The sequence below is a fragment of the Melitaea cinxia genome, chromosome 4, assembly GCF_905220565.1.
Source record: "Melitaea cinxia chromosome 4, ilMelCinx1.1, whole genome shotgun sequence".
Classification (NCBI taxonomy): domain Eukaryota; kingdom Metazoa; phylum Arthropoda; class Insecta; order Lepidoptera; family Nymphalidae; genus Melitaea; species Melitaea cinxia.
Window position 1 is genome coordinate 6,618,396 of NC_059397.1, and position 20,427 is coordinate 6,638,822.

A 20,427-nucleotide genomic window follows, 5' to 3' on the forward strand; every position below is an offset into this window, starting at 1 on the left:
GGGCACAACTGTAAGCAGAATATTCTCAAAAAAGAAATTTAAAGAAATTGATATAACCCACGGAATTCAAAATGAAAAAAATAAGCAACATTCGCAGAAAAAACATATAAAATGTAAGCATAACTGAGGGACGTCGTAATAACGCAGTTTGTGCTTGACGCCAAAAATGTATCTGGATGTATATATATATATATATATATATATATATATATATATATATATATATATATATACTAGCTGTGCCCGCGATATATATATATATATATATATATATATACTAGCTGTGCCCGCGGCTTCGCCCGCGTTGAAATTAGTGTATCACAAAGTTTTCCCGGCAAACTTCCAGTGAAACTCTCATCAAAATCGGCTTAGCCGTTCCGTAAACCTTCCTCTTGCCAATGGTGGAGCCCTTTCTCGAATGGTGAAACCGCGTGAAAATCCGTTAGTAGATTTTGAGCGAATCGATCACATACACTTTTGGGGACTTTGTTTTATAATACACTAACTGTTACCCGCGACTACGTCCGCGTGGTTATGAAGATATGCATTACTATTAAAATGTTTAACGCAAATTATTTTTTTATTTCAGTCACTTATCGAAACGCTTATCAAACTGAGTAACTTTTTAAAAGGCACAATTTAGTATAATTTAATAGTTATTTTTATAAAACCTCTATACACCACATTTTTACTTTTATTTTCAGGCTGTTTAAGTTTCATACAAACTATCAACCCCAATTAAACCTCCTTAGCGGTGGAATATCGTAAAATCCGTTCTTAGCGGACGTCTGCTGACTATACCTCCCTGCCAAATTTTATCTTTGTCCAACCTGGATGGATAGACCATCCAGCGGTTTTTCAGTTCTCGTGATGAGTGAGTTAGTGACCTTTCTCTTTTATATATATATAGATTACGATGCATTTTTTGGACACCTCCTCACCATCTATAGAGCATATATTGTACATTTCAAGTCTCTTACTTCAAAAACATAAGACTTTCATACAAACTTTCGACCCCCGTTTTTTGGATCGATCCCCCCTTAGGGGTCGATTTTCGTAAAATTAATTCGTAGCTGTTTACACTCTATAAGAAACCTACCTGCCAAATTTCAAGTTTGTAGGTGTTATAGTTCCCGAGATTTCGTGATGAGTGAGTTAATCTACCATCCCCCGTTTTAACCCCATAAGGAAGTTACTTTCTAAAGATACATTATTTGGTCACCTTTTTACCATCTATAGAGCATAAATTTTAAATTTCAAGTATCTTACTTCAAAAACATAGGACTTTCATACAAACTTCCAACCCCCGTTTTACCCCTTTAGGGGTCGAGTTTCGTAAAATTCGTTCTTAAAAGATGTCTACACTCTATAAGGAAATTATCTATCAAATTTCAAGTTTGTAGCTGTTATAGTTCCGGAGATTTCGTGATGAGCGAGTCAACCTATCATCCCCCGTTTTAACCCCATAAGGGAGTTGATTTCTAAAGATACATTATTTAGACTCTTTCTCATCATCTATAGAGCACACGTTTTAAATTTCAAGTCTCTTACTTCAAAAACATGGGACTTTCATACAAATTTCCAACCCCCGTTTTATCCCCTTAGGGATCGAATTTCATAAAATCCGTTCTTAGCGGATGTCTACGACCTATAATGAGCCTATTTGCCAAATTTCAAGTTTTTAGGTGTCATAGTTTCGGAGGTTTCGCGATAAGTGAGTCAACCTACTATCCCCCGTTTTAGCCCCAAAAAGGAGTTGATTTCTAAAGATACATTATTTGGACACCTTTTCATCATCTATAGAGCTTACATTTTAAATTTCAAGTCTCTTACTGCAAAAACATAGGACTTTCATACAAACTTCCAACCCCCGTTTTACCCCCTTAGGGGTCGAGTTTTGTAAAACCCGTTCTTAACGAATGTCTACGCCTTCTAAGGAGCCTATCTGCCAAATTTCAAGTTTGTAGGTGTTATAGTTTCGGAGATTTCGTGATGAGTGAGTAAACCTACCATCCCCCGTTTTAACCCCAAAAGCGAGTTGATTTCTAAAGATTCATTATTTGGACACCTTCTCATCATCTATAAGGTATACATTTTAAATTTCAAGTCTCTTACTTCAAAAACATGGGACTTTCACACAAACTTCCAACCCCCGTTTTACCCCCTTAAGGGTCGAATTTCATAAAATTCGTTCTTAGCGGATGTCTACGCTCTATAAGGAGCCTTTCTGCCGAATTTCAAGTTTGTAGGTGTTATAGTTTCGGAGATTTCGTGACCAGTGAGCCAACCTACTATCCCCCGTTTTAACCCCAAAAACGGGTTGATTTCTAAAGATACATTATTTGGACACCTTTTCACCATCTATAGAACTTACATTTGAAATTTCAAGTCTCTTACTTCAAAAAACATAGGACTTTCACACAAACTTCCAACCCCCGTTTTACCCCCTTAGGGGTCGTTTCTCTTAAAATCCGTTCTTAGCGGATGTCTACGTCTTATAAGGAGCCTACCTGCCAAATTTCAAGTTTTTAAGTGTTATAGTTTCGGAGATTTCGTGATCAGTGAGTCAACCTACCATCCCCGTTTTAACCCCAAAAAGGGGTGTATTTCTAAAGATACATTATTTGGACGCCTTCTCATCATCTATAGAGCATACATTTTAAATTTCAAGTCTTTTACTTCTAAAACATAGGACTTTCATACAAACTTCCAACCCCCCGTTTTACCCCCTTAGGGGTCGAGTTTCGTAAAATCCGTTCTTAGCGGATGTCTACGCCCTATAAGGAGCCTTTCTGCCAAATTTCAAGTTTGTAGGTGTTATAGTTTCGGAGATTTCGTGATCAGTGAGTCAACGTACCATCCCCCGTTTCAACCCCAAAAAGGGGTTGATTTCTAAAGATACATTATTTGGACACTTTTTTACCATCTATAGAGCATACATTTTAAATTTCAGGTCTCTTACTTCAAAAACATAGGACTTTCATACAAACTTCCAACCCCTATTTCACCCCCTTAGGGGTCGAGTTTCGTAAAATCCGTTCTTAGCGGATGTTTACGTCCTATAAGGAGCCTACCTGCCAAATTTCAAGTTTGTAGGTGTTATAGTTTCGGAGATTTCGTGATCAGTGAGTCAACGTACCATCCCCCGTTTCAACCCCAAAAAGGGGTTGATTTCTAAAGATACATTATTTGGACACTTTTTTACCATCTATAGAGCATACATTTTAAATTTCAGGTCTCTTACTTCAAAAACATAGGACTTTCATACAAACTTCCAACCCCCATTTCACCCCCTTAGGGGTCGAGTTTCGTAAAATCCGTTCTTAGCGGATGTCTACGTCCTATAAGGAGCCTACCTGCCAAATTTCAAGTTTGTAGGTGTTATAGTTTCGGAGATTTCGTGATGAGTGACCTTTCGCTTTTATATATATTATTATAGATTATAGATATATGATATATGAGGGGTTTAGTATCAAAAACTGCAAAGTCCATTTTTTTAGAGTAGCCACATTTTTATACATATACTAACTTCATATCTTTTCCTACTAATTCGTTCTTACCGATCAAAGCAACATTAGCTTTATCCAATAGAAATTAGAGGTCAAAGAATGAAGAATGCAACAAAAACAGCAATGTCCTAATGCGGTTAAATCAAAAACAGCATTGTCCATTCGGCCAATGAGAGGCCGGCGTGTTATGCCTAAACAGTATGGCGGGTGCAAACGCAGAGAGTAATACGGTGTGACTTTTGTACCCAATAAAACAACTTTTAGAAATAGTAAATAATTGTATTTTGTTGGTTGACTATTCAATTGTTAATTATGGATAACTCGCCAATAGTTGTCGATAATAACAAATCTAGAAAACGAATCAGAGATCCCACAAAATGGAAAAGAAATTTGGAGAAATTGGAGCGGTTAGTTTAGTTTCATTTACTAATTTTGATCCTTTAATCCTGGGAAATATTATTATACCTAAAATTATTGTTTATATATATTTTATTGTTAAATAAGTCTAGATATTTTATAATATTTATGTGTATGTATGTAATTATATGTTAGAGAGAATAGAGAGAATATAAGAGAATTACCCACATTGTCCTATTATGATAAGCTCCTACCTCAAAATATAGATAGCGGAAGATGCGAACTACATGAAGAAGAAAACGAAGAAGCATTTGTCAAGAAAATTTTGATCTACCTGATGTTCGAATTTGATTAAATAATCGCAATACAGATATTTCCTTTCTAGATCCTCTATTACTTATTTCCAAAGAAAATCGCTTGACGTTCTATTGTTTTTTTTTTTATAAAATTTAAATTGATAAATTAGTAAAAGTTTTTGTTTAACAATAAATTACATCATACTTAATATTTTTAATTGCCCCTTCATAGTCATGTAATTTATAGATACTTATGTAATTTTTTAAAAAAATTCGTAAAGTATCAAACTATCTATAGAAGTTGCACTATACTAAAATAGTATAATCAATATCAGCAATGTCCATCAAAGTTTAATTCAAAACCTGCATTGTCCTCAGATTAGTTTCAAAAAACGCAAAGTCCATTGGTTTTTAGTGTTTTATTTATATTTAGGACAATAAATACATTGTTTTATAATAATTATGACTTGTATTGTTATTGTTTGGTTTATTATTTAATAAATTTGTAAAGTCTACTTTATGATGAAGGGAGGAAAACGTTTATTTCATTTTATTTAAAATCATTAACATTGGACTTAGCTGTTTTTGAAACTATACCCCTCATATATATTATATACGGCAATTTAAGCGGTCGTGCGCTCGTGGCGCTCCTGCGTCGTTAACGCAGAACGTCATAAATGGATTCAATGGCGTTGTGGGCCTTAGGTGGAACGCACCCATAGTCATTATTTTTTTGTCTTTGTTGATGGTCAGGAGTGTTACCCACCCTACTATTTTAACAGTAGATTTGCTGTTTTTACATTGATACCCCAGTTTTCTGTTTCATTCCTAATTTTTACTGTTTTTTTAAATAGCGTTCAGCATTATCACAAAATAATGTTTTGATGACCACTAAATAATTATATACAATGACAAAAGGTAATGCACCAAGAATATTGGACAAACCTAACTACCTGCAGGCAGACCAAGGAAGCTCTTCCGACGATCAACCCAGGATTGTCCCGCAAACTTCGCGGTTATGGAAGAGCCCAGCTCCGACTACTGGTCGGCGCGCTTACGGGACATGCCTTGCTTAACAAGCACTTACACAATCTAGGTGTTACAGACAGCCCCCTGTGCAGAGCGTGCCTGGAGGCAGAGGAAACGGCCTCACATATCCTGCTGGAATGCGGTGGTGTGGCGAACTACAGGGCACTACACCTTGGGACACCGAGGTTGCTCCAGGAAGTCGTCGGCAACGTGAAGGGTCTGCTAGGCTTCCTCAAGGAGCTTGGCTGGCACGAATAGTGCCCACCAGCCGATCACGCAAAAAAGGCGCATCAAGACGTTGAGTTGCGGAAAATAGCCCGTGTACAACAACAACAACAACAACGGCAATTTAAGCGGTCGTGCGCTCGTGGCGCTCCTGCGTCGTTAACGCAGAACGTCACAAATGGATTCAATGGCGTTGTGGGCCTTAGGTGGAACGCACCCATAGTCATTATTTTTTTGTCTTTGTTGATGGTCAGGAGTGTTACCCACTCTACTATTTTAACAGTAGATTTGCTGTTTTTACATTGATACCCCAGTTTTCTGTTTCATTCCTAATTTTTACTGTTTTTTTAAATAGCGTTCAGCATTATCACAAAATAATGTTTTGATGACCACTAAATAATTATATACAATGACACCAGATGGCAGTAGCTACTCTTGTCGGGATTCGAGGGAATTCCCCGACCAGTCTTATATGTGATTTACATCAATATTTTATACGCGGGGAAATGGTGTACAAAATTCTCCAAAACGTATTTTTCGGATATTTTAAAACATTTCAAGCATTCACAAATGTAAAGGAAAGATTATTTTCTGCTACAAATATTATGAAAACTAAATTACGCATTAAAATATCGACCTTACACAAGAACTCTTCAAATGAGTAGCAATCGGTTAAATCCGAAATAACTGATTGCTACTCATTTGAAGGCACATAAAGAAATTTAACAACAATATGCATGATTTTAAGAAGGGAATAGGCCAAATTTTCATAAATAGTTTTAGATTAATCTTTATGAATACTTATTTCCATAAAAAATAAAATTTTATTTATTTATAGCTTTTTAGATAGGTACTCTTATTCATCTTTTAATATTGTTTGCTTAAAAATCCCGCCAAAACGCCACGGTATGTCATCTGAGAGCACGTGACGTCATTCGAGGAATAACAATGGACGCGTTCCACCTAAGGCCCGCAACGCCCGCGATCATGACCGCTAAAATTGTCGTTCCACTAACGTAAAAACGCCGCGAACGTTGTGGGCGAATTTTATAAGTTGAGCACATATTTGGACGCTGTTAAATGTCAGGCGTCAGCAATATGGCGGCATGGTGAAAACATGATGAGGACGTCGCGGAAGCTTAGTGGAACGTGGCCAATCCTCTCGCTTCAGTCTGTAATATCCCACTACTGGGCATAGGCCTCTTTCCCCATGTGGAGAAGGATCAGAGCTTAATCCACCACGCTGCTCCAATGCGGGTTAGGTTAGGATAGGATATATTCCCTACTATGAGTAACGATTGCTATCAGGTGTACATGATAACAACCGGGACCGACGGCTTAACGTGCTCTCCGAGGCACGATGGGGAGACCCACAAGGACTGCACAAACACCCAGACCACGGCAAACACCTGTATGGCCAATACAAATGTTTGTCATGTGCGGGGATCGAACCCGCAACCGCCAGCGCAACAGGTACAATCCATGGCTGTAACCGTTGCGCCAACGCGGCGTCGATATTTAAATTTCAGTATCGAACTATTGATATATCGTCCAAAAAAGTATTAGTAGTTTAGTAATAAATATTGATATTTCTAAATAATAATATCGATATTTCGATATATCGGTATATCGATATTTTATCAACAGTCCTACCTCAAAGCCAAAGTATTACTATACTCTGTGCTCAAAGCCAAAGTTACGTTCAACTTTTCTTTTTATGGTTTTGTTATCACTGATTAGTACCTACAATGATTAGTTTCTTTTTTAAGTAGATAGTTAATTCTACGTTTAAAAATAATTATTATGAAATGAAGTAAAAGGCAGTAATAAGGTTCGCTTATTTCGTTTTACGATAAAGGCAGCTAGTTTCATACAGTAAAATTATTTAAATTTCTAAAAACAATGACGTTAAATTTAAACATATTTACTTTGAACTGTTGGTAAGTATAATATTATAATTTATAATGTTATCTAGTATACCAGATGCTGTAAAACTAAGTTAAATGTAATTTTAGGGGAATTCCAATTGTTTCCAAGAACCGAAAAGACAGGATAGAAGCAATAGCCAAATACTTAGTAAATGCCTCTCATAACATTGTCTGTTTGCAAGAGATTTGGAGTGAGAAAGATTATTTATATTTAAAAAAGCAGCTACAAAATTATCTTCCGTTTAGCCATTACTTCTACAGGTTAGTTTCAGCAATAGTTCAATTGCCTTTTAACTCTTTAATGTAATAAAATATTTACTAATGAAACTTTTACTTTTAAAATGAATTTAAATTCATTTAGTAAATATTAGTGTCCCCTACACTATCTTAGGGTAAAAAATACTGCAAAGTCTATAAAGATAGTTCTTTATTGAATACAAAACCTATATGTGAGAGACTACTATAAGAATGATACCTTTGTTATCACAACAGACAAAATTGTTAGAAAGCGAACCGATGTCATATTTAAAATATTTTATTTTCAAATTAATAATTCTTTACCAGGTATTTAGTTAACAAAACCACAGGTAATCCAACAGGTAGAATAATATATGGTATAATAAAATATATGGTCTTTTAAAATTGATTTAAAAAATATCCAAACTTTTAGTGGAGTCCTTGGTTCTGGTCTGTGTGTGTTCTCAAAATGGATGATACAAGATGTTTTCTTCCATCAATGGCCACTCAATGGATATATTCATAAAATACACCACGGAGATTGGTTTGGAGGAAAGGGGGTCGGCTTGTGCAGAATCAAATGTAACAATAGGCTTATTAATGTCTATTGCACACATGTAAGCATAATCCATACCAATATTATAAAGCTAAAGCGTTTGTTTGTTTGTTTGAACGCGCTAATCTCTGGAACTACTGGTCCAATTTGAAAAAGTCTTTCAGTGTTAGATAGCCCATTTATCGAGAAATGCTAGGCTATATATCATCATGCTAAGATCAATAGGAGCAGAGCACCAATGAAGAATATTTCAAAATCGGGTTTTATTCCTTTTGAGAGCTTCCCCAGTTAACCCAAAGAAAATGTTTCATGCGGACGAAATCGTGGGCAGAAGCTTGTTTTAGAATATTTCAAAGATTATTATAAAACTAGAAACATAATACATAGGTATATGAAAAAATGTCTTAATTTTACCTTCTCTTATATATCGATCTGCTTCTTATGGTTATCATTTTTGATATTATTTTATGTTAAAAATATTTCTTTATTGTAGTTGCATGCAGAGTATAATGAAGATGATATATATTTAGCACATAGAGTATTACAAGCATATACAACTGCAGAATTTGTTAATCTAACTACATCTCCAGCTGACGTGTCCATACTTGCTGGTGATTTAAACACTGCGCCTGGTGACTTATCATATAGGTAATATATTATATTATTACAAGAAGAATATGAAATTATATACTTTTTGTTTAGTGTGAAACTTCTTAGAAAGTAATTAATGAGAATATTTAATATTTTTTTCAGATTAATTACTCATGTTCCAATGCTTATTGATCCCTGCCGTTTAGAATGTAAAAATAATGACAGCATTGATAAATTTTTAGGAACTTGTGATAATATTAACAATAGTTATTCTGATCCCAAGCTTGTGAAAGTTTGTCCGCAAGGCAAAAGAATAGATCACATTCTGTTTCATGTTAATCCTTCCTTGGAGGTAAATAGTTTAATTTTTAATCAAGTGAATAAGATTGTGCTTATCTTTGTTTAGATTTTTTATTCATATTATTTTTAATTTTTTTGACCAACTTCAAGAAATTTAATAAATTAAAAATTTTGAGTTCAGTTTTTTTAGAGTAATAAAAATAACTGTAATTAAGTCAATAATATTATTTTTCTTGTCATTTAAGGCTGAGGTGGTTAATTTTGGCAACCCACTAGAACATCGAGTTCCTGGCAAACAATTTTCATATTCTGATCATAATGCTGTCAACTTGGAATTAAGAATTACACCATCGACCAATCAAATAAACCAAAGACAATTAAGCATGGAAGAGCATCTTCATGATACCATACAAGAAGCGATTAATGTTTGTAAAGAAGCAACTGTAACAATTGCAAAGTCAAAAAAAATATTTATAACAACTGGAGGCCTTATTTTTATGTTCTTATTAGGTTCTGTAGATTTTTGGCCGAATAACATATTTTCTGATATATTTAAAATCATAATAACTGGTATTAGCTTCTACTACATTATCATGGGAACACTGTGGAATAGAATTGAAATGAATAGTTTGAAAGCTGGTTTAACTGCTCTAGAAAATTTCTACAAAAGTAGAAATGATGATCTAATAAATAAATAATAATATTGCATATCTCAGTTTATTTAATTGAATTTAATTGTTCAAGAGGAGAAATTAGAAAATAATTATATAAACTTAATAAGACCATAAACATTTTGAATATCATATCAAAAATTGACCGCTCCAGCGGGATTCGAACCCGCGTCTCCGACTGACCGTGTCGGCGCTCTAGCCAATTAAGCTAATTAATAAGACCATTAAAATAAAAGACACTCCTTAAATCTTATCAGCAAAACAATATCTATCAGTATTTTTAAACATAAGTAGAATTAGTATAATTATATCATATCATATCAAATGTTATGTAAAAAGTATGCATTAGTCTTTTGATGTATTTAACAAACATTCCATTTCAAAGGTAATAATAATTTATATAAAATATTATTATAGACTAAATTAATTATTTCTTTTGATAATGAAAATAAAATTCATTATTTTATACATGAAATATATTAATATAATTCTATTTTAAAAAAATTCGTGAGGAATTTATAATTAATTTTATTAAGGCCCTCATCATTAGTCATCATCATCAGTTCAGCCTATTGCAGTCCACTGCTGAACGTAGGCCTCCCCAAGTTCGCGCCAGACATACCGGTTATCTGCAATCCTCATCCAGCCCACATCGGCAATCTTACGAAGATCGTCGGTCCAACGGGCCAGAGGGCGTCCCACACTGTGTTTGCCAAGACGCGGTCTCCACTCTAGGACCCGTCTACTCCAACGGCCATCGGTCCTACGACACATGACCAGCCCACTGCCATTTCAACTTGCTAATTCTGTGGGCTATGGCGGTTACTTTCGTTCTCTCGCGGATAGTCTCATTTCTAATCCTGCCTTTGAGAGAGACCCCAAGCATAGCCTGTTCCATTGCACGTTGAGCGACTTTAAACTTGTGGCCCAGTCCCTTCACCAGTGTCCACGTTTCGGCTTCGTATGTTAACACAGGCACGACGCATTGCTTGACGAATTTTGTCTTCAAGCATTGCGTAATCTTCGAGGTGAAGACTCGACGAAGCTAACTATTAAGGCCCTATTTTTGTAAAATTAAATACTCGGCTCAGGTCAGAATAATTATAATCTTGTGTGATATGAATGCTTAAGCCATTTAAATGTGTGTATATTTTAAAATATTTTCATAATAATAGTTATCAGTTTCTAAATATGTGTTTTATTTTGATTATTGTCTTTAATATTCATTTTATTCACAGAATCTATTATCGGAATAGTCAAACTCGCATTTACAATATTGTTTAACGTCAGTATTATGACATTTTTTTCAAAACGGAACAAAAACGATTTTATTTAGAAATATTATTTATTTATGAAACTTAACAAATACAATGAAAATAAATCAATAGGTATCACATTTTATGATTAATGTTTATTTATTTACTTACTTATCATAAGTGCTTATACATATAGGTATACTAATTGTAATTTTTCAGATAAAAGCATAATTGTAATTGTATTTTTATAATTTTAAATGTGCTTAAGATCCGATTCAAACTTTAAAACCGATCTGAATATATTGGAATATGTGGTGAAGAACACAATATAACTGGAATGTGGGAAAATGTGAGGACAAAAGACAGTGCTAGCCTTTTATACCTATTCATGCTTAACAGAAACTTAATGCGTTAATGTTCATTTGGTTTAAGATTTGGTTTTTAGTTAAAATTATGGATTATTTTGTTATTTTTGAAGTACTAATTTTTTTTACATTATTTTTGTTAACCACTGGTTTGGTTATTTTTAAAATTTATATATTTTCTAAATACTAAATTTTTTTTTTTTTGTATTTTTAAAAGGTCAAGAAAATAAAAATAATATAATTATCAGTAAAGATACTTTAAAAGATGTCCAAGGTAAGTTTTGGCGTTTATTCAGACCAGACTGTAAATTTGAATCGCACAATACTAATTATCGTTGAAGCATCAAACTGTACTGTCAATTTTATTATATAGGTACTCTTTTATCACGTACAAAATATCGTATTTCGTTCGAAAGATTTATTGTTAAAATGTGTGATACTGAGAGTAATAAAAATAAAGTGTGCAAAGAGCACAGTAATCAAAAACTAACATAAGTAAAAAGCGGACAATTTCAATAACTATGCTAAAACAAATGAAGCGCATATAGTGTACTCAAATAGATCTTCTCAAATAAATCACAGGGATAATTAAACATAATCCTTTTTAAATAAATTACAAAAGTTCAACATTTTTATATTATACTTTACATGTAATAATATCTTATTAACTTTACGAATTTGTACTCATTTAAATTTTAAATTTTAGACAAGAAAAAAACTTTTAGATGGAAATTACTACCTATTTACAAATTAAGACTTTAAAGAAAAAAAAAAGTAATTGCTTTATAATATAATATACGTAATTTCATAACGGCTTTAACCTTTTGGGTACGTATAATATATAATACGAAATCTTGTCTATTACAAATGCAATAAGTTAACTTTAAATCATTCATATCTATTATGTACTTATTTTTTAAATCGATTATATATTATTATGTGTAAAATAATTCCTTTACAGTATCACATACATAGCTCATGCCATTGGATCTATGTTATTTCTTTCATCTCTATCAATTAATGGTTCAGTCTCTGGGTTCATTGGACTGGTCATAGTGTTTTCTATAGAACCATATATTGTAGGTCGTACTTCTACAGAAGGTGGTTCAGTTGCTTCAACAGTCAAGTTTGGTGCAGAGCTTGATGATACAGGTTCTCCGACTAATCTTGAACTTTCATCGCAACCCCTTGCCATATGATACATGGATTTACCACGCAATCTTCGACTAAAGGAACTTCCTGTGGAAAAACAGAATAAATTTAATCAATAGTCAAGGCCGATACTGCAGACCGAGGCGACTCAGTTGGTAAAACCCTAGAATTACAACCAACAAATGCTATTGTAACCACTGAAATTCTGAGTGCTTCATTATTTTTTAATTATTAAGTATTCAGCAGTGAAACACAACGTCTCGAGGAAATCGTTCCTTTATTTTTCAGAAGACATTTTTGAGATTCTAACATGACCTACATCTGAAAAACCGCAGGTCTTTATCCGCAGGACTTGTTAGTTATTTATTTTTTAGTAGAATATGACAGGGCTAGCTTCTAACCTGAAGTCGTGCTTCGTCCGAATACGTTGATTTCAAAATGATACCTAAGGGGTCGTCCATTAATCACGTGAGGCTCGAAGGAGGGGGGGGGGGCAACTTCACGAGATATCACATTGAGATATTACGTTATTTTTCGTTAATCGTGCGATTTCTAAACCATAAAAACAACCAAAAATCCTGATGCCTATCTAGAAATTTGTATCACAATGCTTAATTTTTCAAAAATTAATCAGATGATACTTGCATTTAAATACAATATTTTGAGAATTATAATTTACTTTACAGATTAAAATACACGTGATTTCTTGGTATGGGAAGGTGGGGAATATCACCAAGGCGGGTAGGGGGTCCAAAAAGTTTTTAAAAAAACATAACGTGATTAATAGACGACCCCTTAAAGGTAAATTCATTCCACAAGCACAAAAATGGTGCAAAAAATAATTTTGTTAAAATTGTTTAGAAGAATTCAACACGAAAACTTTTACATACAGAATATGAATTGTGCAAGAAACAAGTTAAATAGGTACCTAATTAATTTTTTACAGTGTAGTATAAGTAAGTTTCAAAACTCATTTAAACATACCAACTACGCCTAGATGCTCAGATATATCTCTCTTTACGTCGGATACATCCCACATGGCCAGGAAAGATCCAAGGCACGATGGTGATGGATCAAGCGGAGACACAAAAGGTTTATAAGAGAAACTATAGTGGTGTGCAATCGCCGCTAAGAACATCTCTATGCAAATAAGGAAGTCCTGAAAATTAAAATATTTGGAAAATTACGTCTTACTTAGCAATCCTACTTTCACCCACTGTGATTTTTTTTTTTAGATTAATTGACGTTTTTGACTACTTTGCTACTGCCATATATAATAGGTAAGCTCCGTTTTTAAAAATGAATTAATATATTGATCTTTCGAAATAAATACTGACCTAAAAAGACTGCTCTATTGCAGTGTTAGGTCATTAAAGTATCCCTTTCCCCACTTTTAACGTTACGTAAAACGCTAGTAATCATTTAAGCCTAACAGTTATGTTGCTCAATGTACTGGAAAGGCCAACATCAACAATAGGGGGATTGGACAGTAATCAGATTAAAATCTATAATGTACTTAGATAAAATAAATATACTGTTTTACGATTATTTATCGAATTATTATTTAATATAATTCAATTAATTATTTTTAAATGAAGAAAAAATCTGTACTGAAACATCAACTACAGTACGTGACGTCATTTGTAGCATCAAGCATTGGCCGCGTTCCACTAAGCGTCCGCAACGCCCGCATCATGTTTTTACCATGCCGCCATATTAATAAATAAATAAATAATTTTTACGTCAGTGGAACGGCAATTTTAGCGGTCGTGATCGAAGGCGTTGTGGGCCTTAGGTGAAATAAGCCCATTATGCCACAAATGACGTCACGCACTTTCAGATGACAGCGTGGCGATTTGATGGGATTTTTAAACAAAATATTAAAACATGATATCGAGTACCTAAAAGGCTATAAATAAATAAAATTTTATTTTTTATAAAAATAAGTATCCATAAAGATTAATTTAAAACGCTTTTTGAAAATTTGTCCGATGCCACATTACTTATGTTACAATCGAGCGATTTCCCCTTAAAGTGCGTCACATAATACTTGGATGTACAGACGCCTATTTTGGATTGGGGGTGTACTTATTATTTTTATTATAAGATCAAAATCGAAATAAAAATTACTTTTTCAAGTAGGCTTTTGAAACATCATTATACAAGCAAAAATAATATTCGTTTTTAACATATTAATAAATTTTAACGTGAAGCTACCACCGATTAGAATTTAGATTCTGCAGAGAAGAATCGAATAGAAACTCCACATCACTCTTAAAAAACTGTCAATTATTCTAAATTTAGCCATATATTGCATGAGATAAAGTGCTACATATTTTACCTTTTAAACCTTTCATGTTTATTTGATGTAGAAAATGCAAAATTATCTGAATATAAAAAAAGCAGATACCTGTAACTTGGAAGATATAATTTTTATCTTGTCTTTATCAGATATGTCAAATATTGTTGATATAACTCCACAATATACCAAAATATTAATAATAACACCTTGGCTGTAAATAAACAAATTATTATTATTAAGATATGTTTTGTTTAACAGAAAAATATAAAACATACACTCGTACATATGTACATAAACTGATTAATTTTTATGCACTTCACCATCATCATCATCACTTCAGCCTATCGCAGTCCACTGCTCAACATAGGCCTTCACAAGTTCGCGCAAAAAAAGGCGTGAACTCATGTGTGTTGCCCATAGTCACCACGCTGGGCAGGCGGGTTGGTGACCGCAGGGCTGGCTTTGTCACACCAAAGACGCTGCTGCCCGTCTTCGGCCTGTGTATTTTAAAGCGAGCAGTTGGGTGGTTATCCCGCCATCGGTCGGCTTTTTAAGTTCCAAGATGGTAGTGGAACTCTGTTATCCCTTGGTCGCCTATTACGACACTACGTACCACGGGAAGAGAAGGGGTGACTACATTCTTTACAGCCGTAACCACACAAAGTATTTATGCACTTAATCTGTCTTAAACATAAACTTCTTGGCTATGGTAGAAATAAATTGTGTGAAAACATGCTTGCACTGAAATAAATTCTGAGACTATTCACCAATTCAAAAAAAGAATACCTATGCAGGATAAATATTGGAATATTTATCCTGCATAGGTATTTATCCTGTATAGGACCTAAACCTTAATAGGAAAAATTGCACTAGTCAAGCAGTGTAAAATTATAGCGTATACATAAGTATAGAGATATCTTATAAATGTATAAATAAAAACAACATACAAGAATGAAAAGAAGACTACAGCTTTGATACACAGAAATTTCCCAATAGGTTTCATTGGTTTAAGTTCCTCTTTATTGGCTCTGTAAAAGAGTACCAAGCAATACATCGCCACAAATTGCGATAAATTATTAATGGCTATCATGTAGGGGAATGCCACATTTGGACTAAAGTCGCTCTCTCCATATACCCCGCAGAGGTCACAGATCATTGATATTACTGTTGTAACTGGTCGAACTAAGGTATATTGAAGAATTCCATGTTTGCAATTGTGTACAAATTCCCTGAAAAAAAAAAAATTTAAATGTTCATAAAAAGGTTATTAAAAACATAATTATGTTGACTAGCTCATTAACGCAATTGGCAGTGACCATGTTTTCTGCTATAGATTGTGAGTTTATATCCTGCCTCAAGTCTACTTTTAATGTACGTTTATTTTAATATTTTTATTTTTATCAAACAGCTAGTTAAGGTGCATTTGAATTAGATAGGACAACGTAACACAGGTAAGATCGTACAACCCGTATATACTTTAAGGAATACAGGACATTTTTTAGTGTTGATTGCATAAAATGGAAGACTGTTACACTACGTCCTGCTTTTCCATTTGTGTTTGACGATTGAATTTTGCATATACTCAGATAAGTCCAAACTTATCCTTGGATTATTATTATACAATCTTAATATATATAAATCTCGTGTCACAATGTTTGTCCGCGATGAACTCTTAAACTACTTAACCGATTTTAATCAAATTTGCACACCGTGTGCAGTTTGATCCAACTTGAAAGATATTTTGTTTTGATATATGTAATTATTATATTTAAGAAAAAAAAATAAGGCGATACGAAGTTTGCCAGGTCAGCTAGTTATTTAATAAGTTTTTGGTTTTTTAAGTTATTTATCAAATTATACAACAATTTTGTTTAATGTTTCATTGATTGCATTTACTCAAATTTAATTTATATAGTTATAGGCGGAGATTCAATCTTACACAAATTTTGGGAAATTCGGAATAAAAAATTGCCTTATTTTTTGGCTAAATTTCAACATTGATTCTCGAAGTTTATTAATAAGTACAATATAAAAATATATTTTAAGGTGTATTTACTAGAGAATACTTACAATTAAATTATATTTTACTAAGTAGTTCCCTCAGGAAAATTTCCATTTTGGTGTTGTTGTAAAAAAAATCTTAGTCAAAAAGGAAGAAGTATTTCATTTCCAAAAATTGTTAAGATTCCTTAAGGTTGAGAATTATAAAAATTTCAAATTTACTTAGGTGGAGTAAGATCGGACTACCATCATAATAAGAAAATAATTTGCGATATTTTTGTAATTGCGAATTTTTTTAATATTTTTTTATGTTCCTTATTTTTGTAGTCGTATTAAGATATTATTTTTTTAAAATATAAACTTAAAGATACAAGGCGTCTTGATCATTTTACAAGGTAGTCCGGATATACCATGCTTAGATTTGTTCTTTCCCTGAATTTTTTTATTTATACCTGAACTTTATTCTGAAAAGTATAAAGAGATCTACAAACAAGTATTATATTATACTAGCTGTGCCCGCGGCTTCGCCCGCGTTGAAAGCAGTATGACACCAACTTTGCCCGGCAAACTTACAGTGAAACTCTCATCAAAATCGGCTTAGCCGTTTCGTAAACCTTCCTCTTAAAGCCCTCTCTCCATTGGCGAAACCGCATGAAAATCCGTTAAGTAGATTTTGAGGGACTTTATTTTATAATACACTAACTGTTGCCCGCGAGTACGTCCGTGTGAAGCGCAAGTCACGTCGAACAAAATGTTCGTTGAATCCGTCAGAATTGTGGTATGAAATAATATAGTATGGTGGTGTAAATATGTTTAAAATATACTGCATGCAATTTAGTTTTTAATATGGTTCTACGTAAATATATGCCACGGAATAGCGTAACGCGTGCTCCTCCGTGACTCAGTGACGACAGGGGTAAATAAAAAAGTATTCTAGTAACGTAAAGGCTAAATATTGTAAAAAAAATTTTTTTTGTACTACTTATAAGTGATCAATATAAATGTTTCTTGAACACATAAGGTTGCAAACGCGGTTATTTTCTTTCTTCTGTCTTACTTCTAAAACATAGGACTTTCATACAAACTCGCAACCCCGTTTTACCCCCTTATGGGTCGAGTTTCGTAAAATCCATTCTTAGCGGTAGTTTACGCGCTATAAGGAGCCTACTTTCTAAATTTCAAGTTTGTAGGTGTTATAGTTTCGGAGATTTCGTGATCAGTCAGTCAACCTACGATCCCCCGTTTTAACCCCAAAAAGGAGTTGATTTCTAAAGATACATTATTTGGACACCTTTTCACCGTCTATAGAGCTTACATTTTAAATTTCAAGTCTCTTACTTCAAAAAGATAGGACTTTCATAGAAACTTCTAACCCCCGTTTTACCCCTTTAGGGGTCGAGTTTCGTAAAATCCGTTATTAGCGGATGCCTACGTCTTATAAGGAGCCTACCTGCTAAATTTCAAGTTTGTAGGTGTTATAGTTTCGGAGATTTCGTGAGGAGTGAGTGACTTTTCGCTTTTATATATATATATAGAAGATAGATAGATTATTAGGTATTTTTATGTGGAAATTACTTTATTAGCATATTAATGTTCATGTCTTGAATGTATTATTTATTGAGATAAAGAATTCCTAACATTTTTACATTTTACTTTGAACAGTTCTACTTGATAACCAAAGCATTTTTTTTCAAAGCCATTTATATGCCTGGTAAAATTTAATGGTGGATTAAGCTCTGATCCTTCTCCTACATGGGGAAAGAGGCCTATGCTCAGTAGTGGGATATTACAGGCTGAAGCATATTTAAATGCCTAAAAACTGTTTAGCTCAATTATGAAGTTACTAGCAGTGCCTCTCGATTATTACCCGCATAATTATGATCCCGTGGGAATTTAGGAATAAAAAGAGTCTATGTAATGTTTTCTAATGATAACGTGAATTTTACTCATTATAATGAAACAATTTTTTTGAATTTTACCACAGTTTATTAGGTTTAAAAAACCGAAAAAGTTGTGTCATTATAAAGAGGCTAATATGTGTTAATCGAGATCTCCATCTATATGGCTATCAAGTTACATTAGAATCAGTACAGTAGTTTTTGGGTGAAAGAGCAATAAACATCCATCCATCCTTACAAACTTTCGCATTTATAACATAGCTGTATGTAAAATATAATTAATTTTTCAGATAAAAAGTTTAAAGTTTTTAAGCTTTCATGGTTACCTTTACAATCTTTATTTATTTATTGCTACTTTATTGCACAATACATTAAAGAATTGTACAAAAGATGGGCTTAATGCTAAAAGCATTCTCTACCAGCCAACCTTAGGATGTACAAGAGTAGATGATTGTAGGTGTGCAGAATTGGGTATTATTAAAATTCACATTAAGAGAAAAAAAAGGGAGGAAAAAATAGGGTAAAGTTAGTGACAATCATTATATTATATACATGAGCAAATAATTCAGATAGATACTATACAAATACACGCATAAACAGACATACAAACATTGTGACAAAAATTTCAATGACGTAGGATATATAAGAAGTTATTACATTTAAAGATGTTGTGTATTAAAAAACATTTGATATCCTTAAATAACCAATATGATACTTACCTACCCATTTCCCAAGGAGCCATGCAACACAGTGGGAATATATGATACACCTGAGGTTTAGTTTCTAGAACTGCTTCTAAGTCATTGCCAGAGTTAAGATAATTAAGCAGATACTTCATAAAGTTGTATATCACATATGCTTCATAACATTCTCTCAATGAATCCATATAAATTGATTGTTCTGGAAACTCCAAGCCTATCCACGCGTTTAAAGCATAAATTGGAACCATCCATAATATCCTGTAATGGTGATTTAAATATAATTATTGTTTTTATCAATATATGTTCTTTGTCATCATTATCATTTGGCAAATTTTTTGATACATTTTATTTATCAGTACAAATAAAACAGACTACCTTCAAAAATCAATAAACTATGTCATTTAAGCTAATATAAAAAAAATACATTATTAGAAAGATACAACAAATACATATAGATATATTTTATAATCTTTACCTTATTATATGCTTTTGCAATGATGGGTTGGTATAGTGCACAATGTGTTGAGTGATCTGCCAAATAGAAATTGGAACTGCCAAAAGAACGAACCCACCCCCAACTAATGTACCTTGATCTGACTTAGTAAATCCATTATTCATAGAATGGATTATAAGTAATGGTACAAGTATTATTACCAATAACACATAACTTGCTATAAAGAATGGACGAATCCATAACCTCCACTGACTGAAAAACGGTAGCGCTCTTGTACACATTTTAACTTTACAACTTTTTTTTTGAACATTTATTTAACAGATGTTTTCATAACATCAACTTAAGATAACTTAGAATTTCGGTATATTCGTGATTCATATATATCAAGGAAAACCACAATAATACAATATCTTTTAATATTATTACATACTAATACTAATGTACAGAAAGGGATGACTATATCATGATTTCTTGTGTAATAAAACTTGTTTTTGCGAATTGTATATTTTTATAAATTCTACGTGAATCAGCTGTCATTCAAAGAGTATATAAGCTGTCATTCTGCTGCAGACCTGCAGAGTAAATTAATGGTATGTCAA

General features: G+C 33.2%; 2 protein-coding genes across 2 annotated transcripts; one reads left to right on the forward strand and one right to left on the reverse strand.

The window, feature by feature from the left end:
- The first annotated feature begins 3,821 nt into the window (after positions 1 to 3,821).
- Positions 3,822 to 9,738, forward strand: LOC123670222 (putative neutral sphingomyelinase). Its single transcript, XM_045603731.1, has 7 exons — positions 3,822 to 3,916; positions 4,062 to 4,205; positions 7,432 to 7,605; positions 8,015 to 8,198; positions 8,631 to 8,785; positions 8,891 to 9,080; positions 9,274 to 9,738. Exons 1-7 carry the CDS (start codon positions 3,822 to 3,824, stop codon positions 9,724 to 9,726), a joined length of 1,395 nt encoding a protein of 464 aa, XP_045459687.1. The 3' UTR covers positions 9,727 to 9,738.
- A 1,839-nt stretch (positions 9,739 to 11,577) lies between these two features.
- LOC123670062 (transmembrane protein 184C) lies at positions 11,578 to 20,406 on the reverse strand. Its single transcript, XM_045603571.1, has 6 exons — positions 19,850 to 20,406; positions 19,393 to 19,632; positions 15,722 to 16,003; positions 14,883 to 14,985; positions 13,457 to 13,631; positions 11,578 to 12,559 (listed from the first exon to the last, which is right to left on the reverse strand). Exons 1-6 carry the CDS (start codon positions 20,107 to 20,109, stop codon positions 12,297 to 12,299), a joined length of 1,323 nt encoding a protein of 440 aa, XP_045459527.1. The 5' UTR covers positions 20,110 to 20,406; the 3' UTR covers positions 11,578 to 12,296.
- Positions 20,407 to 20,427: the final 21 nt, after the last annotated feature.

Coding starts and splice junctions, on each gene's coding strand:
- LOC123670222 (XM_045603731.1), top strand. CDS start 3,822: ATGGATAACTCGCCAATAGTTGTCGATAATAACAAATCTAGAAAACGA. Junction 3,917..4,061: donor AATTTGGAGAAATTGGAGCG/GTTAGTTTAGTT, acceptor ATTATATGTTAG/AGAGAATAGAGAGAATATAA. Junction 8,199..8,630: donor TTAATGTCTATTGCACACAT/GTAAGCATAATC, acceptor TCTTTATTGTAG/TTGCATGCAGAGTATAATGA.
- LOC123670062 (XM_045603571.1), bottom strand. CDS start 20,109: ATGTGTACAAGAGCGCTACCGTTTTTCAGTCAGTGGAGGTTATGGATT. Junction 19,633..19,849: donor TTGCAAAAGCATATAATAAG/GTAAAGATTATA, acceptor TCACCATTACAG/GATATTATGGATGGTTCCAA. Junction 16,004..19,392: donor GCTCCTTGGGAAATGGGTAG/GTAAGTATCATA, acceptor TTTTTTTTTCAG/GGAATTTGTACACAATTGCA.